At 36.9% G+C, this 25,640-nt stretch overlaps 1 protein-coding gene across 4 annotated transcripts in view; it reads right to left on the bottom strand.

Moving 5' to 3' along the window:
* Positions 1-5,690: 5,690 nt before the first annotated feature.
* The window catches only part of bcl11ba (BAF chromatin remodeling complex subunit BCL11B a), a 95,383-nt gene continuing 75,433 nt past the window's right edge, over positions 5,691-25,640 (bottom strand). For all 4 annotated transcript variants that reach the window (XM_039741856.1, XM_039741859.1, XM_039741857.1 and 1 more), the window contains 2 exons: positions 9,558-11,515; positions 5,691-7,360 (listed from right to left, as the gene is read on the bottom strand). In XM_039741856.1, the coding sequence (XP_039597790.1) occupies positions 7,316-7,360; positions 9,558-11,515 (2,003 nt within the window). In that variant the 3' untranslated portion in view covers positions 5,691-7,315. The remainder of the gene's footprint in view (positions 7,361-9,557; positions 11,516-25,640) is intronic.

Here is a 25,640-nt window from a genome sequence, read left to right as displayed (position 1 = left end):
AAGTCTGAAGATTATATTAAGAAGAGTTATATTAAGAATTGATTTTTTTAAACACCAAAGCAAAAATGCCACAGTATGGCGTTATACTTGTTAGCACATTCTGGGTTTTGAACCCCGCACGCAGCTGGAGTCTGCATGGAGTCTGTGTGACTTTTCCTGCAGGTCCTTGTTTTTTCTTCCTATCACGTCCATAAAGACATTGGATACTAAATTGTAACAGCGTTGGTGATTGTGTGTGTGAATTGGCCCAGTGATGCACTAGAGCCTGATCAAGAATTGATTCAGCCTTGCCAGTGCTCCCAGAATTGATTCCCTGAATGGGATGAAGCAGGTTTGAGAACTTTATGTTATAGCAAAGAAATAAGTAAAGGTTAACTGAGTGTGTAATATTTGTACACATATGCATACAATGATATATGCGGTGTATCCATTTTCCTGCCCACTTGATCCAGCCAATGACCAGAGTCTCTCATGACAGAAGCACGGCCAATAGAGGTGCCAGCTCAGATGCCAGTTCATCACTAGGTGCTCACAAACATGGGGAGGCCTGGACTGCTCTAGAGTTATTACCTGATCTAACTGCATGCTTTGATCTGTGGCTAGAAAGTATGGGAGAGATCCACTAAGATGGAGCAAGCATTAAGAAACATCCATCCATTTTCTAACCCGCTGAATCCGAATACAGGGTCACGGGGGTCTGCTGGAGCCAATCCCAGCCAACACAGGGCACAAGGCAGGAACCAATCCTGGGCAGGGTGCCAACCCACCGCAGGACACACACTAACACACCCACACACCAAGCACACACTAGGGCCAATTTAGAATCGCCAATCCACCTAACCTGCATGTCTTTGGATTGTTGGAGGAAACCGGAGCGCCCGGAGGAAACCCACGCAGACACGGGGAGAACATGCAAACTCTACGCAGGGAGGACCCGGGAAGCGAACCCGGGTCTCCTAACTGCGAGGCAGCAGTGCTACCACTAAGGGATTTTGTTTTGACTGCAAGTAGAAAACCAGAAATATTAACAATGGAATAAAGAGGTACATTTTCATTATGTTTCTTGACAAAAATGAATATAAAGTGTAAATTGGTCCAGTGTTCTTTTTGTTATTAGCCCACATAATTTTTATTTTAAAAATAACTTGGGAAGTAAAAATAGATCCAACAGTCAGTCAGTCATTGTCCAACCCTAACTACAGGGTCACGGGGGTCTGCTGGAGCCAATCCCAGCCAACACGGGGCACAAGACAGGTACAAATCCCAGGGCAGGGCGCCTGCCCACCACAGGATCCAACAGTCAATAGTTATATACACATAAAAATTTCACACAATCTTAAAGCTATGGCTCTGAAATGTCACTATATGTGTGGTTCCTCGGAGCTCCAGCTTGACAAAGCACCATTTCATTCAGGGAAGGCTTCTTTGCATATGAAGTTGTTGTTTTTTTTTTTTTGTGCTTTGAAGAACATCCTAATATATATAGAACAAAAAATCCTTAATGTATGGTAAGCTGCAGGAGACTAACAGATTAAGAAAGTCTGGACTCAGACTGCGTCACTGGACATAATTGCAGCAAGAGCCCCTTTAGAACGACGAGCCATTAAATATTTCACAGATCTGTTTACTGTATGGAGTCTGTTACAGATCTAAATAAGTGAAGGTTCTCTCGATTACCTTCATGTGGACGGGTCTTTTGGGGACCAAAAATGGGTCTCCTATGGCATCACTCTCAAGAGCCACTCTGGCACCTTTATTTTTTAGAGTGCAGATGTTATTTTATTATATCAATGTTTTTTATCCGTTATAATTTCAAAGGGTTTATATTTCACTGTACCCATTAATCCAATATTGAAATGAGAATATTTTCTTTGAACAGCAATTGAAATATCCAGTACAGCATGTCTGAGGTTTTCATTAATTGTGCCGTGATTTTTGTCTGGGCTTCCAGAAAGAATGAAATCAAAATGAAGAGAAATTAAAGCAACCATGGGGTGGTCCTATAGTCCAACTATTAACTGCTCAGTGTGTTTCTAAGAAATACAGAAATTGGGCAAGACTTGCTACTGTATGTTAGACGTCAGATTTAATGTTCAATTTATTTTTTCGTTGTTTATTTTCTGGTTGTTCATTTTACAGATAACAAAATATAAAAAGAACGGTTATAACTCAAAAAAAAATGTAATGCCAGAATGTGATAAAAAAAAAAGAAATAAATAAATACAGAAATCCATCAAGGAATAGGTCATGTCAGCAACTGGTTAAAAAAAAAAATGTAAAGAAATCCTACTTATCAAACCAAGCACACATGCAGAAAAATAAATAGCTAAAGAATATATGAAAGAGGTTTTGCTAGAAGAAAAATATGAAAATAAAAATGTGTTTCTTTGCTAATAAAAGTTTGTCCAACACCTTTTTTGAGAGCACCTCTGGCTGAAGGAGTTGAAAGTATGTCGACTGTTGTTTGAATTCTGATATTAATTTCTGAACTTGGACGAATATTTCCAGAATTAAAAGCTTCCATGTGTGTGATTTCGTGTGGTGCAGTGATACCAAGCTAACGATGCGAAATGTAAGACGGCGCTGCTTTCCCTTGAAACCGGTGTATTTGTAGCAATTAACATGACACGAGATTCCTCGGCTCAATCTGGTCTTAATTTTGGTATTCATGGGCTTGAAATGATCCTTTTGGCAGAGGACATTAAAGAAGCAGTGATTAAGAATGTGGTCTATTATAAAAGTCGTCTTGGCAGTGATACCCCATTAAAAAAATGTCCCTCGTCAGGTACAGTTATTCTCCCTTGGTGTTCTACCTCTGGGTTTTACAACAGGAAATTGTAGTAGAAGTTAAGCTCCGTCTCGGAGTGAAAGCTGATAATAACTCAGGAAGGTTTGAATGAGGTCTTAGCCTGTCTTGTGGATTGGGGAAATGGGCTGGCAATATAGATTTGATCAAAGAGTGAAAAGAGCAGATTATTAGAAAATGATTAGTCCTTATAGCTCGTAAATGGTGTGTGTACCTTTTGTTAAGTCTTTCTTACCTTTCAACCAAAGCAATTCAGTCCAGGCTTTGTGTCGGCGGCGGCGAGAGGTTAGATTTGCGTAAGCGCATCACTGTTCAGCAGCCGCCGCGGTATATAGACTATCCCCATTGTATTGTGCCACTTGAAAAGGCTATTAACTGATTAGAAGACCCAGATATTTGATTCTTTTTTTTTTTACACAGGTATAGAAGTTAAGGGAGAGAGCACTTTGTGTGCAATTTTGGACTTCAAGTGGTATCTGAAGCTTTGAGACAATTATTTCACAGGTTCCAGCAACACCATTTCCAAAAACTGTTAGCCTCTTCCCATATTGGGAGTGTCATGGACAGTGCAAGAGGTCTGCGGTTGTGCAATGGGCAGATTTATAAATGTGAGAACAAGAAGGCTTTGTGCGAGTTGACTCTGTTGCTCAGAATAGGAAGTTGCCTTTCCATTTTAGTTCAATTCATTAGTTTTCTTCTTCTTCTTCTTCTTCTTTTTCTCTGTGTAACATCCAAATTGTGGCCTTGAAGGTGGTGAGAATCAACTCATTAAACGCTCGCAAAGGCAGAGCCGAGACCCTTGTGTTCCCATTTAATGATTATCTTTTACACTACAGGAAGTACTCTATTAATAATGGTTTAATGATTGTGAATTAGTATAAGATCACAATAACTGTTACTTCCCGCTGTCAAGAGCGGTGATGCTGAGAGAAGACACCCTGCAGTTCTCATTTCATTCTAGCTGTAAAATGTAAATATTCATAAAGGCAAAAAAGCGGCATGCATATATAAAATTCTTAATATGACTAAATGTTATCATGATAATTTGAGGCTGGGTGGGCAATGAGAGTTACTTGTTGAGTTCACAAAAAAAAAAAAAGAAGAACTGAAAATGACACTAAATGATTTAAAGGCACATTATGGAAAAATCGATTTGAAAAAATCTGAAGATGCAGGACCGTTGACCCCGCTTCATGTAAAACTACTGTGTGGTGAATTCACGTTGGACAATATGTGGCTCAGAGATCTGCAGGAAAGCAACGAGACGCGCTCTGATAGTCGTGAGACTAAACGTCTTCAAGTTGCTTTTCCCCAATTGGGATGCCAAATGAGATGTGCGGTCCTTGTCTGAGCAGGATGTTCTTGGCTTTACCTTGAAATGACGTGATAGACAACACGAGCCATTACCTATAGAATCAGTTCATGTATTTAAATAAAGTGACAACACACACAGTATGCATAACATCCCTACTCCCGTCCCCACCCGCCCCCTGACCCAACATTAGGACATATCAAAAGGTACAGATTTTTCATCCCAACCCTGTATTGTCATTAAATACAAATAATAGGGGGAAAAAAAAATAATGGAATGTCAAATAAGGAGTGAACAGCAGCAAAGCATTTTTATTTCAAAGGACTGGCAAGACCTGCATATCAAAGTTGTCTTGGTCTGACTAGGAGGTGGACCTCCCCAAGCACAAGAGGACATTTTGTAGTTATAAAGTCTGTTAGACCCGAGCAGAGTGCAGGAACTGCGTTTAGTTGCTTCTGCTTTGAAGTGAGTCTGTGTTTCTCAGTAGCTGGCCCACAGGATAATGTACAGGAAAAATAAGCTCAGTTTGTAAAACAAGAAATCAGAAATTATAGGCGAAACACAGTCAAATCTGCAAGTGGACACAGCAATATTCAGCACTGTAAAAAATCCAGATTTTTGTTTCAAGTGTTTTGTCATGATGAACGATAACCAATAAAAAAAAAACAAAAAAAACATAAAAAAAAAAAGCAGCTGGGATATATTTCTCAGTGGTTTAAATGTACAGTACCAGTTGGACTACCCACATCCTTACTGGTTCACCATGTGGACCCTTTCTGCTGTGGGGAAGAAGGAGAGGGACAGGGCTAGGGGGCTCCATGTAAGACGTCCAGGCTTCATGTATTTAAGATCGAGGGCTGTGCATGCCAAGGCCAAATTGTGTTTTATGGCAATTCCACCATTGAAGCATGTAAACCAGTCAGGGATACCAGGGCCAAAATTCCAAATGGAGCATCCAAAGAGAGCTTCATTTTAAGGGGAGCATCACGTCGAAGGCCAAGTGATTTTTTTTTTGTTTATCCTTGTTGCCGTTGGATTATCGGTGCTTACGCACTGGCTACCTTATCTCGTACTCCCATGATTCAAAGTGATCACGATGTGGGACGGGGGTCTTTGGGTGGGTAAGGAGTTCTACAGTCCATCAGACACAACACTGTATGAATAGATGGAGTATGGAGTGGGTGGGACAGTTCATGTTTGTGCTCTATGGTTTTGGGGCAGGTGGTTCTAAAAACCAGGCTTTGTCTTATTCTATGGTTGGTCCAAAAAAAAGCAGAGTTTGCTGCCAGTACCTGTCAGAACACAACCGAAAACAGGGCAATCATAAAAAATATTTACAACCAAAATACTAGTAAACAAAACATTTACTTTTGCATTTTCTCGTAGCCAAAAGGCTGTCAAACAACCTTTTAAACCCATCTGTACAATAGGATTCATTTTAAGCATACAAATTATCATCATAATAATAATTATTATTATTAATGTCATTATTATCATTATTATTATTTTGCACTATTTTATCCTGCCAAATTAAAAAAATATATTATGGCAGCTTGTGAGATCTATTTTGTATTTTTTTTTTTCTCAATTAACTACCCCCAAAAAAATGAGAAAAGGTATTTTACACCTTTTTCTGCAAAGGATGCACATACCAAGTTAAAAAATACAAGCCTCAGTAAAAAGACAGCAAGTACCTACACAATTATTTTAAACCAGCCATTTAGAATATCCATTCCAAAATAATAAAATAAGTACAATTCAGGAAAGTGATTATTTCCCTGAAAAGTGAGAACCATCATGTATTCTGCTAGGGAATTGTCTACATTGTGTAGCTGGTTGTCATCCCAAATATCCCCAAACACCCCCCCCACACCACCACCCCCGCCCGCCCAAATTTGTTTACAGTTCTGGATTTCTTTTTTATTTTTTTTTTTACATCCAAGGCAGAATAAAAGATATACTAAAACTCAAGACTTTTACAGTTACAGTGACAAAAACATTTTAATAGACCCACAATTTTAAATTTGACTGCAAAATAAAAAATAAAAAAAAAAAACATTTTTTTTTCTGTTTTTGTAAAATGCCCAGGCATTCTCCAATATTACAAATACTGGTATACTTTTACAGTAAACAAGAAAATTGTAATATATATTTATATATATTTACTAAAACCCCGTCACCAAAAAAACCAATATACACATAGCCACTATGGCATTCAGAAAACTTTATAAGCAAACTTGGAAAAAAAAATACTTGATCGTTCAAAACACACATACACACATTTTTTTTTTTTTTACCCTTGTACTTATTTCAATACTGTAAACGTATTTTAAGACAGAGTGCACTAAATTCTTTAATTTTTTTTTTTTTTTAAGATGCTGTTGTTCCTGATATTTGTCCAGTCTCTTCCTTGTCTATCTGTGGTATTACAATTCACTCCGGCAGATTCTATCGAGGGAGGCAGGGTTGTCCTGAAGTGAAGAATTCGGTTTGTTTATGTGTTCGTATGTGTATATGCCTATATATACACAAACAGACACATGCAAAAGTTGTGCTGGGTACTTTTACCTATTTGCGAGTTTCATTTGACTTTTTTTTTTTGTTTGTTTGTTTTTAAATATCTTGCCTGATATGTTATCAGACCAAATTTTTTTTTTTTTTTATGCAAACTAGGAATTATGTCCTTAAATTGATACATCTTTTTTTTTTTTTTTCCTCTTTTCAATCCTTTTGCTTCACAAAAGTGTTGCATTCGTCTCAAGAGACATCAGATAGGAAGATCAGTATTCAAGGCACACTCACGTCAGATTGAATGGCAGTACAAAAACTGTCCCAATAAATTAATTTTTAAATTTTATAGTGCCAGTATTGTGAATGCCAAGCTTAGCAACACTGACACTTAAATCTCAGATGCTCCCTAGTACTTTAACCCTTTTTACCAGGCCAAGTTGATCCATTAACTGTAATTTCTTGCACAGAAGCCGTTGTCATAAAAACAATTTTTTTTTTTTTTTTTTAAAGTGCGGGTCAACTAAATAGGAGTAGCTATTTATACACCGTTATAAATGTTCCTAACATCTAAAGTTGACTGAATGTTGAGAATACATTATTTAAAATAATGCAGTGTTATATAATTGGCAAGATGGTGCTTGCTGGCAATGGCATTTTTCCAAAACTCAGAATGAGCAGTGCATTCTTTATGTGACAAAGTTGAAGCGTCTTAGCATGTTATATGGGAAGTCCTAATGAAAAAAAGGAAAAACAAAACAGTGTAAGTGTTTTATAAAGATCAACAAATAACTTCTATTGTGTGATAAACTAAGCTAGATAACTGGCATTGACTCTATTCAGTGGGGATGTAACCTGATTAACCAGAAATATTCACCACGTCCATAATGCACCAGATTGAGCTTTAAACCACATCCACTTGGGCTACTCGCCCAGAGCCAAAAGGAGCTCTTCAAAAAGTTCCCTCTTTTCAGTTTTAGTTTTAACATTAACAGGTATATATATATATATATATATGCTCTATATTTCCTGTATATTTAATTTTCAGGATATTTCTTGTAACCTCAAAATCCAAAATTATACTACAAAAATTCATTTCATGCACATTTATAATTTAGGTGCTTGTCGTATCTGGTTAACAAGGTAACATCTGCTAAGGCTGAAAATTTTTGACAAAATCACCCAGCCCTTTTCTAAGACTATACAAAGCCCAGCAAGTCACATTAGCTGTTGCATTTAACCAGTAAAACATTTCTCACTAAATCATTTTGGGCTGTTAAGAAAAACATATAAATATGAAGTGCTTTGTTCTTTTTTGTTGCTCTTCTTAAATAATCTATAATAATGACCATAGCAGTGGCTCTATATACTGTATATATATATATATATATATATATATATATATATATATATATATATATATGTATATATATATATATATACATATATATATATATAGATAGATATATAGAGATATATATATATATATATATATATACACACATATATATATAGATAAATATATAGATATATATATATACAGTGTATGCGCATATTTATATACTCTGCATATACAAACACACACATACACAGACACAAATACATGTACACACTGTATGTAATCACCTGGCTTATAATAAATTCCCCTCTAATGTCACACACTACTAATATAAATTTCCACTTTTAAAAGATATTTTGCACTTACATACATGAAAAAAAAAAAATCATTTTATTTTTTTATGAAGCTTTATGGAGACAAACTCTTGACAACGGAAAAATGTATGTTTCCAAGACGGCTAACTTTTTATTTGACTATATGAAACTTCAGAAAGGATACTAATACAATATCCTGGACTGTTCAGCTTTCACAGTTATTCTAATACCAGCTTATCTTTCTGGTCTGTTTCTTTTATGTTACTGTAACTGAAAAATGTGAAAAAATAAAATAAAAGTCAAGGTGTAATTGTTTCTTATTCTCTTTTCTCACAGAAGATTTTACATGGGGTTGGGGGGGGGCGTTCATTTTAAAAATGACGTAAACAACTACAACTTTTTTTGTTTTGCTTACAGTTATGCCAATTTGAATAAGTAATAATAATAATAATAATAATAATAAAACTGAATTCTACAGATAGAGTTTTTACCCTGGTACTTTGTACCTAATAAGCAGCTGCCTCTGTGTATGTCTGTTTTTACAGTGTCTTTTCTCATTTTGGCATTTGTTTTTCAGAGACCCCATGCCCCATCCTGACTTTTAATGTCACTGGTGACATTCAGTGCTACATTTCCAATTACACAAATTAATAAATGCTACAATTTTTAAAGGATTGTTACTTTCGCCTTTGTTTACCATTTTCGGTAATATTTAGGTTTTTTTTTTTTTTTTTTTAATGTTTTAAATCATTCGGCTTCTCCTCAAGAAATTACATCTGTATAGCTTAAAAATTTACTTTCCTAGAAGCAGCGGCCCAAAAATATAATTAAAAGAACAAAAAAAGAAAAATTCTATTTCCCTCAAAATACAAAATCTCAGGATTTTTCTCTGGGTAAAAGAAATTAACTATACCCAGTAATTAAAAAAAAAAAAAAAAACTAAAACAGAAGAAAAAGTACCTGCACATGCCAAAATTATTACAAAATCCAATAAATACAGAAATTATTGCACAGTTAAAAGGCTCCACATATACTTTACTGTTAAGTCACCCTCAGATAGTTACTTAAAAAAGTAAACGCCAGTTGAGGCAGTTTTAGGCCGGCTTTTGTTTTTTTCTCAGTTGGCAGTTATTTTTGGAAAAACAAAAGAAATAAACAAACAAAAAGTATAAAAAAAATCATGCTATGCAGCTACCCCCTTAATTCCTTTCAAGAGGTGGAGAGGAGGAGGGGGACAGGAAGAAGGACTTAGCTTCTTTCTGCTTGTTCAATTTTTACCTCGTTCGTCATCAAATGTTCTCCATGCCATTTTTTCATGTGTTTCTCAAGGGTACTATACACGCTGAAGGGCATTTGGCAAATGTCGCAGCGATACACTTCTTTACCAAGCTGTCCGTGTGTCTTCATATGGCGGGTCAGCTTGCTGCTCTGAGCACAGGCATAGTTGCACAGCTCACACTTGTATGGACGCTCTCCAGTGTGACTGCGCCGATGGACTGTCAGGTTGCTGCAGTTCTTGAAAACTTTGCCACAGTACTCACAGGTGTCACTTCTCCGGCCCTCCTTTGAACTGGGCCTACCTGGCCCAGGTCCTCCTCCCAGGTGAGGGGTACTACCACCACTTGCCGTTCCACTACGCCCTGAGAGACCTCCGTCTAACATGTCCCCTGGTGGGGTAGAGAAACGCAGACTGCCGTTTTCTGATGAATGTTCGGATGAGGTGGCGAAGGGAGATTGTCTTGAGTCAGTGAATCCAAGAAATGGATCCTTAATGAAGTGCCTTGATGCTGCATAACCTACTAGCCACTGTGAGTAGACGTTTTCTGAGGGAATAAGAGGTGCTGGTGGCAAGTCTAAGTCCTTTTCTATTTTAATTCTCTTTGCTGATGAATTGGATAAACTGGGGCTCGTAATTGGGGTGGGCTTGCGAGGAAACAGGCCTGAGAAAGCATCACCTGAGCCAAAATTTCTGCCATTCACTGCACCTACTTCAACGCGATCGATCTCCCCTACAACTGAATCATCATCTCTTGTGTCACGCTGGACATCTGAACATCTTTTGGAGAAAGGTCCTCTTTTACGATTGTCACCTAATATGTCATTGTACTGCTGTATAGTGCTCAGTCCCACATTCTCCACAATCTTTCCTAACGAGAGGGTTTTGTCATCTGGTGGAGGTTTAGAACCATTTTCCCTATTACGGCAAAACTCAGAGTCAATGCTGAAACTTGACTCAGGCCTGCTCTCATTTTCTAGCTCTTCTTCTTCCTCTTCCTCCTCCTCTTCCTCATTTTCTTGCCCTAGGGAAGGCTCACTTTCATTCCTAAACTCACCCTCTCTACTTTTTATCCCCTCACCCGTGATCTCACTCGTACCTGGCTCAGGAGAACTAGTGGTAGAGAGCCCATCATCAGACCTCCCTGTCATAGAGCCAGGCTTGTGCATGTGTGTCTTCATGTGTCTTTTAAGTTTACTGGCTTGGGAACATGCATGGTCACAGAGTTGGCACTTGTAGGGCTTTTCTCCTGTGTGACTTCGCCGATGTACAACCAGGTTACTCTGAAATTTGAAAGTCTTTCCACAGAATTCACAAGACTTACTTTTTGACTGGGGCTGAGGAGGAGTGGTGCTGTTAGGTGGCATCGGTGGCAGTGGTGGAGTGCTCAGGAATGGAGATTTTGGACTCGGTTGGAAAGGGTTGAGCAGGCGATGCATAGGGTTGGAGCGGCTGGGTGAAAGTGGTGGCGTGGAACTGTTGTTTCCCGCAAGCTCCCGTAGTCGCCGAGAAAAATCCATCGACTGGGACTCTATTGCCATGGGTGTCAGGCGCATAACTCTTTCGAAGGCACTGGGATGTTGGGAGATCAAACCCATTTCCTCGGCACTAAGGCGATGGGGGTCCAAATGATGGCGAGGTGGAGGGCTGACAAAAGGGGGTGTATTCGGAAGACGATTTTCTACAAAACCCGGTGGCTCCCGAAGCACAGGTCCTGTCATTCGAAGCAGATGGAAAGGATTGCTGTCGCCAAGAAAGTTAGTTAGAGGAGACTGAGGTACAGGCTCCGAGCCCATCGTTGGAGGGATGGTGATCCTTGGGGTCAAAGAACTACTAGATGGATTTGTCTCAAGGTAGATGCGAATTCCATGCGTATTCTGGGCATGCTGGAGGAGAAACCAGGCGCTGTTGAAAGGTTGTTTGCAGGTTGTGCAAATATAGCTTGAAGGCTCATCTCGACCTGGAAGAGAAATAAAAGAAAAAAAAAAAATTGTAATTTAATTTTCATTTTTTGCATTTATCCTTTAAAAATTTAGCAGCAACAGCAGTAGTGGTGGTAGTAGTAGTATTGTCACATACACAATGAAATTCTTACTTGCACACCCAACCATCAACTGCAACATCCTGCCATGCATTAAAACATGGAAAGACCTACTGATATATTCCGGAGCCATGAAGTGAAATCACAGGCATCTATTAAACGACACTGTGGGACAGAAGAGTCGTCTAAGAGGGGATGCAACTAAACTTTTTCTCCACATACAAGTTTACAGATAACTGCTTCTGACTGAGCCTTAAAAGTAAACTTTTCCCCATCATGTAATAGTTTTACAAATTTTTCTTTTCCTTTGTGTCTAGTAAGGCCTGGAAAAATAAATTGTGGAGTGAATATCTGCATATGCATGAGGTAAAAATGAGCATTTAATTTTAAAAATACAAAAAGAAGAAACTACAAAAGAACAGGCAGTGGTCCAGAAACATGTGGCTAACAATAACCTTGTTTTAAGGTGAGATGACTGCATCAGCAAATTCTTTGTACTTGTCACACGAATTATATGGTTATGTTTGGTAGATGTGCGTTTTCACCGTTTTTGCATTATATAATGCTTTATTCTAAAGAAGCACAACTTTATTCAAACATATTATTTATATGTATGAACTGTAATGGCAGTATGTGGTAGCCCCCTTCTGATTTTTCCCTGAATACATTAAAGTTTGTCTTATCTTTTTTAATACGGGAAAAATTATGTTTTTCATTCAGGGAACCCAATTCTCTTTGATCAAATGGAAGATCTTATTCGTCTTCCCTCCGTCCATTGTGGTAATTCTAAATGCACATTTCCACACTATAACACATAAATGGAAGCCACAGAAATGATTGGCTGTATATCCCATTGTTTACTTAAGCAGTTGTTCAAGCTCCCAGATGTCCCCTGGTGGCCTACTACAACGATGTAGACCTGACGCAGCAATATGCTTTCATCCTGTCTTCTGATAAAACGAGAGGGGACCGTTCAGTCCATCAAGCTCGTCTGTTTAGCTACTATCCAGATGCTACTTAAAGAATGTCGCCGTTTCCACTTCAACTACATGTCGATCACTTTAAACTGGCGCATACATTCATTTTCTAAACCAGTACAGGGTTGCCAGAGATTTTAACCTATGCTGGATGTTACGGGCATAAGGCGAGATCCAGTCGATTGCAGGGCACACTTACAGTTTACGTACCCACATATACTGATACTGAGCCAAGTTAGAGTTGCCAAGTAGCCCATCGTTAAACTTTGAAAGGGAACCAGTAAGGGTCCCTGGGGAAAATGAACTTTATTATTATTAGTAGAACATTCTAATTATATACAATAGACATTGAGTCAAGACAAAAGACTATAAGTGTTATATATTCTCATTTAAAAGGATTTCAGAATTTTCAGTCAAACATATTGTAAATACCATAAAATATACAAAGAAACGAGATTCTTTAAATCAAAAATTAGGAAAAGGGAAGAATGTTAAGTAGAAAGATATCAAACATACATCAATATGAAGACGATGAACTATTTCTAAGGCCGCTCATCAAACAAGGACAGAAAAATAAAAACAACAAAAAATTAAGGTTACGCGTTAAATACGACTGAGAAATTAGTGAAATACACTGAACATTAAAATCCATAAACACATTTTATTACGTATTAGCCCTGGACTGTTATCGATCATTTTTACAAATAATTATTTTTCCAGCACAGAAGAGAAGTATAGTTTGGTAAAAATGGACGAGCACTTGCCGAGGTGGATAATAATGACTTAGATGTGATTCAATTCTCAACCTTTAATCTCGTAATCAATTTTAATTGCTGTCAATTGCTCTTTAATACTTTCTAATTTCCATATTCATTCTAAATTAATATTGTTTAATGGTTTCAAAATGTGCTTTCATTGATATATATACTTGGAAGATATGTGTGTTCTGCACTGAATTATAACATTTAATTAAAACATGTTGAGCATCTACTTCTCTGTCTCTAGAAAATTTAGGAAAACATTTTATGCTTACAACCTCAAAGGAAGCTGCCATTCTGCTGTCTGCAATATTTAACAAATGCCTGAGATGTTAATAGTGGGCCAAAAAAATCAATTTCCACTCATATAGTATAGTATTTTTTTCCGCCATATAACTGTATATTTTCACCAACTTAGACAATTTTCTAAAAATTACTACCTAGAGATATGATGTATTTTGATTACTGATATCTGCTGCATAAAACATTTTTGCTAATCAAAATCACTCAGTTAGAAGCTATCTTCACTGAACGAATATAACTGTGTTTCCTTGAGCAGATGTAGCCTTTGAAAATTGATAAAAACAGATCAGATAATTGGGTTTGGAAGCAACATCACATCCGTAATAATCCTAGAGCTGATAGAATGTGAAAACAGCTGTAACTATGTATATACTGGGGCTAGGAGACACAAAGACTTGCAAAAGTCTATATTCAGTAAAACTGGTCTATTTGTTTGAATTATTACCTAAGGATTTTCCATTTGACTTTTACTCATTGAGCTCGAGGGTCAGATTCTGAGCTAAATATTGTAAAGATCACTTTAAGTTAAAAATATTTAACTGCCTAAGTACTACAGTACATTTGGTGTTTTACCATTTTAATGGCATCCGATGTGTACTTGTATTGATGTTTGTGAAGTGCAACAGCCCTTTAACTGTCTGCCTAAACAGAAATATTACCAAACATAGAGCCCTGCATAATACTAATAAATAATGGGAATTTATTTACAGCTATAGTAACTACTCACAGACAGATAGACGGATATGAAAGGCACTGCTCTATGAATGATAGATAGATAGATAGATAGATAGATAGATAGATAGATAGATAGATAGATAGATAGATAGATAGATAGATAGATAGATAGATATGTAGAAAGGCACTATATAATAGATAGATAGATATATAGATAGATAGATATGAAAGGCACTATATGATAGATAGATAGATAGATAGATAGATAGATAGATAGATAGATAGATAGATAGATAGATAGATAGATATGTGAAAGGCACTATATAATAGATAGATAGATAGATTTGAAAGGATTTTATGATAGATGGATAGATAATACTAATGTACAATATCATAACATTCTCGACCTTGCTTACTCATTTCAGTATCATGGAAGTGGACAGAGTCTATCCCAGTAGTGGTGGGCATAAGGCAGGATACACCAAGGTCCATCTCAGGGTAGTTAACCTAACATATCTTTTGAAATTGTGGGCAAACAACTGAGTGTCTGAAGGAAAACCCACATCAAGACAGAAAAAATATACAAACTACACGGGTAATATCCAGGTGTGAGAATCAGAACCAGGACACTCTGTATGTGTCGTAGAAGTGGTGTGCATGGTGCCACCCAAAATATACACTATCACTGTTAATAATTATGGTTTTAATCAAGGTGGTAGTTAACAACATAACATTATGACAATTGAGCACTAATAAGTAAATTTGTTGCAAATTATATCCATCTATCTTCCTCAACGGCTTATCCAGGACCTTGCCCAGCAATCTGAGTAGATTAAAAAAATCCTGCATGAATTCACACATTGTGGGAGTGTTTAAATTAGGTTTTCTCAAAAAAATAAAAAACAATTCTTATTTTAGAATCTCTTTACTTTTATGTTCCTTGGGGAGGACATGCTTGTCTCTGGTGCACCCTGATGCGTGGCACACCAGAGGACTGGGACCTTGGAATGTGGGTAATTTTTACTCTTTAGTAAAAAATCAAGAATCCAGTAGCAAATAACAAACATTTATTTTATGAAACAAAACTGGATGAGGATGTTAGATTTTCATGATAGATAGATAGATAGATAGATAGATAGATAGATAGATAGATAGATAGATAGATAGATAGATAGATAGATAGATAGATAGATATGAAAGGCACTATATAATAAGTGTTGATAGATAGATAGATATACTTTATTTCCCAAGGGGGAAATTTAGCAGAAGCTCTATAAATAAAATATAGGTATAGTAACAAATAACAACCACCAAATACATACCAAAATTATTAAAAAAAAGAAAACTTCTAACTGGGCTAACAATAAAAACAGCAGTCACAGTCACAGTGAGCCATCTGACTTGTAATTAATTTATAAAACCAAATACAAATATTATTTTTCCTCCCATATTTTCTGTTACAGCACTGTCTATTAAAACTGGTCAGGTACAATATTTTGCATATTTACCAAATATTCAAATCTCAACCTGCATATGAAATGTGGAGTCTTGATATATCTAGTTACTTGCAGCATCTTCAGTTGGCATCTTTCATGCCTCACTTTGCATGTTTTAAGCAGCAGTATAAAGTATTTGCATTTTTACTAATATTGGTTATGGTCTATGCACCTTAGAAGTTTATAACAAAAATTTACCCCTCACATTATTGAAGTCTAACACTAGCCCTTGCAAATATTGCTTTTTAAAAGTATTTTATTTAAAACTCTAACGCAACAACTTAGAAATGCTTTACACCCAAAAATATAAATTACTTAAAAAAACTCAATAGCTGAATCAAAAAAATATCTTTAAATAAATAAATAAATACAGCACAGCAATTTAATTTATTTAATTGCGCTAGTTGTTATCTAGCATTTAGTCACTAATATTTAAAATATGGCCTTAGGGTCTTCAGTGTCACTTTGGCCTCCAAAATTTAATCAATTACAGCAGATGGTTATCCCCACTGATTTTTCCCCTTTGTGGATTAAACTAGGGATTGTTTGCAAGAAATAATTTCACTCACTTTATTATCAGACTCCCAAGAGAAGGATATCAAGGGAAGGTCTCTGTAACCAACCGTTTTTTGATTTAATTGGGGAGGTGGGGGAAGACAGACAACAGATTTAATATCTGGATGACTAAAAACATGGATAATACAGACACTTAAAAAGTATTTAATTGCTTTCCCATCTATCTATCTATCTATCTATCTATCTATCTATCTATCTATCTATCTATCTATCTATCTATCTATCTATCTATCTATCTATCTATGTGAATGCACACTACTTATATCAGCAAGTAACAGAATATTTATGTAAACATTTTAAAAACAAAAATCAAATGAATTCAAACATTTTCTGTCAGTAAATAGGACTCACCCTAAAACTGTATTTGCCAATGTCTATTTAGGAATTAAAATTACACTCCAGGATAGTTTTGCAATAGTAGACTAAAATTCTAAAATCAGTATACAATGCAGAAAAAGGTCAGTCCTTTCATTTTCCTTCTTCGCCTCAATTCAAATTTGAAAATTCTATACTAAAAGTATGCTAAACCTACCCATTCATTAGTTTCCAAATAAGAAACAAATACGTCAATGACAATGTTTCAGTGTGTTGTAGTTTTACTTAAGGCACATCAGTGTGATATACTGTATGTTACTTAATATGGAAGCATTTCAAATTATGCAGGTGATTTATTTTACTATTAATTGGTATTAATAAGTCAGTAAAACAATAACAGAATGTTTATTGACTATCGATTAACTGGTTACTTTTTTGTCTGAAAGTTTTTATGATCGTATAGCAGAATTTATCAATCATTTGCAATGAACTAAATCTTTTATAATTAGTTGCTGTAAAAGCTTCATGTACAGTATTCCCTGAGTACATGCAATCCAATCACAGACAAGGCCAGAACGGAGAAAACAGTGGAGTGTTGTGTACCTTTAACTACACATGACTAATTGATGTTCCTGCTATTTTATGTTATACAGATTCTTGGATACAAAAGGGACTCAATTAAAGCAGCACTGCAACAATCAGTGAAATACATAATACCGATCAAGAAGAGATGTTACACAGAAACCCCCATGGTCTTGTGGGATAAAACATAAACATATAAAAATAAAATTAAATTAAAGCAGCCACAAAAACATGTAAGCATTTGGAAAAGTATCAGATTTGAACATTAAATTAGATAATGCTGAATTTATGTAATCCACAACACCGACATGCTATAGTTGAACACGTGTCTATGTTTACAGTCCATTTGAACTGTAAGGCTGAATGCTGGTAGTCAAGATGAAAGTGGAAGATGCGTTACTACAGAATCCGTTTGTCTAGACTGAGGACCACCTTAGCTCGGTCATTGTAGTCCGGAAGTTACAACACAATGAAGATGAACAGAATTCCTATTCACTTACTGCATGTGTCAGATGCTTATTTACAAAAGAAGTGACAGCTGAAGTAAGTAGAGTATGTACAAAAATCACACTGGTTTTAGTAACATGCTTTTCAGACTTTATCACACTAGACATTTTAGTGTGTACCATAAGACATCACCAGAAGTCATAAAAAACTGCTAAAACACAGAATATAATATGCAGATCTATCTATCTATCTATCTATCTATCTATCTATCTATCTACCTATCTATCTATCTATTATATAGTGCCTTTCATATCTATCTATCTATCTATCTATCTATCTATCTATCTATCTATCTATCTATCTATCTATCTATCATATAGTGCCTTTCATATATCTATCTATCTATCTATCTATCTATCTATCTATCTATCTATCTATCTATCTATCTATCTATCAGGTTCACATATATGTATATATACTGTATATATTTATATATGACATGATGTCGTGTTTTATTTTAAACATGTTTGATTTGTAAGGATGTGCAGAACTTCGTATCTGACTAATGGGAAGTATCCAATATAAAAACTGGCAAATCTAAAGTGTAAATGAGGGTGAGTGGAGCTATTGGTGGGCTGACAGGTTGGTTACTGCCTTCTGCTTAAACCTGCCGAGGCAGACACTGGTCCAATGTGACCCTGACCTGGAGAAGCCACCTCTGTCTAGGGTTTGACTCCAGCCATGAACCTGTCTGTTCTGAGACCCACATTTATAAAACAGACAGACAGACTAACTGAATTAAATTTTCTGTATGGTTCATTAGCCCATTTGCTGTGAATTTACTTGACATTTTTCCCTGAAATGTGGCAACTCTTCCAGGAATGCTTAAAATGCAGAAACATTAGATCTGTCTTGAAACATCACAATAAAGGTCACTTTTAGCTCTCCAATAGAACATGTCTTTTTTCACAAAACAGAATTCCAAAAAGCTAGCTTTATAATGGAAATAAAGTGATCTCTTTAAAGGAAAGGTAGAAAATGTGGAAAATTTGCTTTGCATGTTGGAGTACAGATCACAGGGTCATAACATATACACTACTTCTGTTACACCATTAATTTACTCTAAAACAATTACCGGTTTTTAAAGGAACTTATAATTAAAGAATAGAATACTTTGCTTGGAGGTGGCCCAGTGGATATCGCTTCAAGCTGGTCTTCAATGTCGCGCTTGGACATTGGCCGAGTTAAGTGTGCACTGTCTCCCCATGTCTGCATGGGTTCTCCTCTGGGTACTCCACTCTTCCTCCCACATCCCTAAATACAGGCAGGTTAAGTCAAGTGGTGATGCCAAGCTGATCCTACATGAGTAGTACACGTAATGGACTGCAGCCCTCTCTACAATAAGTTCCTGCCATTTGCTCATGTTCACTGGGATAGGTTATACCCCGCAGAACGCTAACTTGGATTAAGTAGGCTTTAGAATGCCATTTTATATTTTGTTTGGGTAAAACATATGTGCAAATTCCATCAAAATGTTATTAGCATAATAGGCAAATTCACTGATGGATTGAGCGTTCTAGTATTAATTATGAACACTCTACATAACTTCAGAAAGTACCTCAAACAAAATTTATTTTTGTTTTTTTTGCAGAAGTAAGTGTCTCACCCTGGGACAGCTTTATAAAGTACAGGTACTCTCCACTCGTCAGCCATGCCTGAAGAAGCTCATCTGACCTGTGAGCCAAACTGTGCAGCATACGAATTCGGTCATAAACAGTATAGAAGTATCTGCCAAGATTGTTAATGTCACGATGGTCAAAAATAATAATTAGCTGCTAGCCCAGTGGCACTCAATTTAGTGTTGATACCAACAACTTGACTCTGGGTGATTTTTTTGCTGGAGTTCCCTGTGTATGGGAAGTGCTGGATCCTCTCACTTTCATTTCTGTGTCCACTTAACTCCATGTTGGGTGGATTAGTGGCACTAAATTGGGTGTGTGTGTGTGAGTCTTCTCTGTAATAGCGTGGTGACCATTCTGCTGTAACTCTGAACTGGATTGGTAAGTTCAAAAACCGCTGGACAGATGCATGGATAGCTGTGCAAACAGTCGGATGGACGTTAACTTCTGAACAGCTAGTTTGAACTGCATCATTTGTTTTTTAACAGATCAAATTACTAAAACTGCTCAAATGCTTAGACATTCTAAAGTAGTGATAATCAGGTGGAGCCGTCTAAAAATACTCATTTATTCACAAGGAAAGTGTAAACCACAGGGGCCTATTTTTAGTGACAAAGAACATGCACATCCCTTAAACATAATTAATTAAGTCCAAACTAAAATTATAATTGATTTGAAAGAAGACATAAAGTCTGTCTTGATCACATTCCATTATTCTAACATTTTTTTTTCTTTCATACAGCTATGGCTATACCTTGGCTTCCAGCAACATTAAATCCTATTAGAGTCACCGTCATTATATCACACATCTCATTATAACATGCAAAACAGTTGTTCCCACAGGCTGACATAATAAAGATGATGTGGAAAATTACACTTTTTAAGACTTCTTCCATATTTTATAGTTCTCTTTTATGATTCCTAAAAAATACTGATCCAAAAAAAAGGAATCGTTTTTGCACAATCTTTGATCGCTGTAATAATTGTTAAAGCAACAGATTCTGCATAAAATAATAAAATAGCCAATGTGGTTGGTCCTAGTGACAGAGTGTTTAGAGATGTCACCTCGCAGCTCCGGGGTAGTGACTACAATGCTCAGCCCAGTCTCCGTCGGTGTGGAATCTGCATGTAGTTGCCTGCCTTGTGTCTGATGTGACTGAGACTGAGACAGTCTCTGGCCCACAATCCCCCCTGAACCGGGTGAAGCGAGCTTGAAGATGGACAGCATGATGGGCTACTCTGATTTGGCCTGATATGTGTGTGTGTGTATGCCCTGCAACTGACTGCTGACCCACCCTTCGTTGGTTCCATACTTGCATTCAGCAATGCAGTGATAAGATAAAGCAGCCCTGATCCTTAACATGGAATAAGTGGGTTTAGGAAAAGGATAGATTGGTGAAATTAATGATGTGCATACTTACATTGACCTTATTTACATAATCACCGTTTTTAACAGAAGGACATAAAATGTTACATTAAACATCATCAAATTCAGTCAGCAGGAGAATAATGTTTTACTTGCTGTATTGGAACATTTAATTTCTTTTAGGTTTTAGGCCATGCTAAATTATTGGTGCTGTTCCTAAAACTGGATTAGGACTTTTGTTTTTAAGAATGAATGGTGTATTATGGAGTATTCATTTTTGATTTTATAAAGAAACAGCATTTTTAAATATGCTATCTCACAAAAGAAATCAAAAACTAAAAAAGTAATTGCAACATTTACTGCATATTGCCCATCTATCAATGTTTTGTGAAAATAAAGTGTCGACCAGATCATGTAGACGTTTTATCTGTTCTGTAAATAGTATTTCATTTTAGGCTGGAAAAACACAAAAAATATGTGAAATGGATGGCAGTCATAGTGTTTTTATTTTTTTAAATATAACTAATCTAGCTACAGATTAAAACCATGGGTTTCATATAATGGCATACTTTGGTACTAAATAAATGTCTGACCTGCCCCGGTAGTAAATTGCCATTTTATAGAATACAATAAAACGACAATAAAGGAAAAAGGGATTTATTATTGCCTATCTGTGTAAGGCAGCATCTCTGGGTTACAGGTTAAAATTATCTAACTATTAACATGAAATGTCTAAAGAAAAGAAGTTAAGTACAGCTAAGCTAAACTGCACACCAAACCCCAGTTCTCTTCTCCAAAACACAGATTTTATTTTTTTTTTTAGCTGCAATACTACAAGCCTCACCTTATCAGATGACGTTGTTTAATGGTGGCATGGTGGAATGTAACCTAGGTGCAAAACACTCAGCACTAACTCTCTTGGAAAAAGCTCATTCGGCTCACACAGTGAGTGCTTCACCACATACGCAAACAACGCTGAAAGAATTAGGCAGTGAGCTTCTTTTGCCTCAAACTGGCACAAACCTTAAAAAAGCCAAGTGCTCAGACAGCCCTCTTTATTTTACAAGTCTAATGGGTATCGCAGTATTGACATTCAGTTAACCAGGCTCCATACGCTTAGCTTATTTTACTGTACGACTGACTCCTAGGCAATAAATAAAGGCGCTCTGTCCACCTTCATAGCACTGTCCAGATATCGAGGGGTTATGGCGCAAAAAGACAACGGTATAAATTACATAGGGAATGTCAATCTGAAATTTAAATAGGCAGTGTCTGCTTGAGCGTGTGACTTTTAAATGACAATGGCTCCAGAAACAGAGAGAATTAGTATTCCATCCATGTAGCGGAAATAAATAAACTGGATCTATCTATCTATCTATCTATCTATCTATCTATCTATCTATCTATCTATCTATCTATCTATCTATCTATCTATCTATCTATCTATCTGTCTGTCTGTCTGTCTGTCTGTCTGTCTATCAAATATTAATAAAAAGAGATCCTTGTTTGGTGGAGGTTGGAATTTTTTTCTTAGCATAATACACTGGGTGTGAATTTAACTGCAAATGTAACTTCTAACAGAGCACAAGAGTCATAGGGGGCTGAATGTTCATTTTTGCCCCACGATTAAGACGAATCAGTGTGCACTGCCTCAAATGGTATTTCTCCTGTGCGATAAAGGGACTGGGGCGTGAGTTTATTGAGAACTGTTCAGCGTCTGCCCTCCCGGGGGGATTTCAGTCCGACGCAGATGGCAAATAAAGTATTCAGCCTTAGGCGAGAGCGCATTATGCTAATTCTAATGTCAGCTGTACTTTAATATACAGCTCTATTTAATCACCCCATTATTTCACATTTCCATATGAAAAAAAAAAAGAGAAAAACCTGCGGCACTTCTTCTGCTGCCGTGGATGGGTTTTTTTGGCCCTGTGTGGCAGTGTGAATCTCTCTAAGCTCAAGCTCACACGCATATTCACATATTACATATCTGGGTGCTTAAACACACGTTTCTGGTTGAAAAGTGAAAACAAAAGCTAAAAAAATTAAAAAAAAAGAAAAGAAAGCAGCCCTAAAAAATGAGACAGCACTAGTATATTAGAAGGTGTCTATTATGAGCTACTCGTGCTTATTTGCCATTAATTATTTTTGCATGCATTGCAAGGCCATCTGAAATTCCTCAGGGCAAAGAGCCTCATTCTAGAGGCAAATGCTTTTTTTTTTTATTATTTTATTTTGCAATGTGATGAGCTTTTTATTTATTTATTTATTTATTTTCTGAACATTTTGCACCCTGAAAAGGATGCATTTGGTGTAGGATATTCGCCAAGATCTCATAAAGCAGTAGTCCTGTCTGAATCACTGAAACGGTCTATAGGCTCTGTGCTGATCTGTCATGATAATGTAGCTTTGATTTAATTACCTGAATGCTACTAACAATAACTGTTTTGAAATCTTAAACAGAATTTAAATTTTTTGCACTCCTCTTATTGGATTAAGTAATAAATAATGACATTGAAAAATGAAGCAAATCTATCTTCACTGTAAACTGTTTTTCTCTCCTTTAAGAATGACATCCTTGCGATAATTAATCTTCATGTAGAATATATTAATTCCACATACAGTATTGTCAGTTACCATCAGCCTATTTTTTTTCAAGTATTTGCAATACGCTTAAATAATAAAGGGAACTGTAAGAGATATCACATTGCCTACAAGTGATGTGTGTTTTATGCTGACAATTCTGATTCAGACTGTTTAGCTCCATCACTTAGTTTCAATATAAAGACAACAACAGAAGCTGCCTCAAAAATGAATTTATTTTTCAATATTTCTCTGGTCTCTGAGGTATCATGGACATTGAATAAAGAGATTACACCAGGGAACAGCATTTTATGAACTGTAAATGACTCCACATCACACAACAAAACAAACATTTTCGACAATGTGGCCAGAAATGGGGAAAAAAAATAAAATAAAATAAAATAAAATCAGGACTGTCTTTCCACATAGTGAGGTTTCATTTAAACCTAAGAAAAAGGATATTGCATCTTGTAATGAGGTGCTCATTTGCTGACATTCATTTTTACTACAGGGACTTCATTTAGACTGTCATTAAGCTATTATCTAGCGTAAAGAATTTTGGTTTCCTGTAAGTACCGTGTTAGGTCTGGAAGGCTTTCTCTCTCTATTAGTGGAAGCGTGCCTTGTTTGGCTGGAAGGGCGCCTGTGTTTTGTTTGGCTTTCGTTCATACATTGCCTTGGCAGGAAATCTCTTGGATGGCTTACAGAAGGGAAAAAAAATAAATAAATAAATAAAATCACTTGTGTAGAGTAGCACTCTCATTCTAATGGGTGTCCATCACACACTCCTTTTTTATAGATGAGCCTATTGCTTCCCACTAAGCAGAGTCTCAACTGTTAAACTGTAAAGGTATCAAAATGGAAAGGAAACTTGGTGTATGTTAGGTCATATACTGTATATGGCTAAACAAAGGACAAGAAAAGAACCTAACTTTCCAGTATGTGTGTAATTTAAAAGTTCCTGGTTCAAAACTCGGGGCCTGTTTAGTAAGAAGAACTGAACCTAATAGTGAGAAAACCTTACTCGCAGGGCACATTTGATAAGCAATCTGAACGAAATAAGAAATGTTCTTTTTGCATGCTATAGTAGATATGGTGAATACTCTCTAAGCAAAGCAAAAAATGCCTTTTAAAAATGCACATGAATCAGTTAAAAGGTAGCGGTTAATGGCAAGACATTTGCTCAGGTGGCACTCCATTGGGTTGCACACCCTCACTCAGAGCAGCTGGACGGACGCCAGCTTGTGCAGCTGGATTCGGGCTTTCAGAGATTAGCAGTCAGTCGAGTTAAAGGAGGACATTTTCTCTTTCTAGGGACCAATTGGGTTCTCGAATCGAAAAGCATCTTGTTTTTGCAGCCATTGTAGACATGGTGCGCTCACCCCTCTTGCCACCATTGCCTCCAAGAAGTTTGTTTAATCAGAAACCCTCTAAGTTCCACGCTGCAACTTCAGAACTGTTGCATGTGAACTCCGAGCGGAGGGTTACAGCCATGTTTGAGCCTGAGTAATGATGTGAAAGGACTGGGGACCAAACAGGAAAGCTTGGGTTACTGTCTGGTCTTAGTGTGGTCAGCAGGGGGTACTTACCCCATGGTCTCTGTGTGGACAGCAATGCCCCAGTGCAGTGTCGGAGGATGCTTTTCTGTAAAGACTAGTGCCGTACTTTGTATTAGAAATAAAACTGATGTCCTGACTATCTGGGCATTTTTCGAAAAGAGCAGGGTGTCCCATGAATGTCCTGGCTAAATTGCCTATTAAGGCCTTGTCTTTTCTGGCCCCCTAATTATCTCATGTGTCCAACTGGCTAACTATCTTTCTCACCCCTTGACCACCTAAAGGGTGGTAAGCAAACTGGCATGCAAATGGCTGTTGTCACGTCATTCTTCTGGATGCTGTACATTGGTGGTGGTTGAAGTGGCTCCCCATTGTCTATGTAAACCATTCCGAGTTGTTAGAATAACAGTATATAAATCTAATTCATTAATTAAATCTTAGCCAGTTGAGCTGCTCCACTGCAGTGACCAATTCGGCTTTTAATTACAAGGTTGTCATTTTTTTTAGCACAGCAGGTTCCCTCGATATCAGTCAAGCTGCAATGATGGTAAGTCGGGAAATATTGACAGCATAGTTTTATGCAATAGGCGACAAATGAGAGACTGGGTGACAAAGAGGTTACTGGAGCTCCTTCACATTCTGGGCCCTATCATTATGTGGAGTTTGTACATTTTCCATATGTTCACAAGGATTTTTTCAGGACTCCCTGTTTCCCCCAACATCCCAAAAATAGA

This window comes from Polypterus senegalus, chromosome 18 (genome assembly GCF_016835505.1).
Source record: "Polypterus senegalus isolate Bchr_013 chromosome 18, ASM1683550v1, whole genome shotgun sequence".
In the NCBI taxonomy this organism is placed as follows: domain Eukaryota; kingdom Metazoa; phylum Chordata; class Cladistia; order Polypteriformes; family Polypteridae; genus Polypterus; species Polypterus senegalus.
Note: the sequence above shows the minus strand (reverse complement) of the source record. Positions and strands in the feature narration are given on the sequence as shown.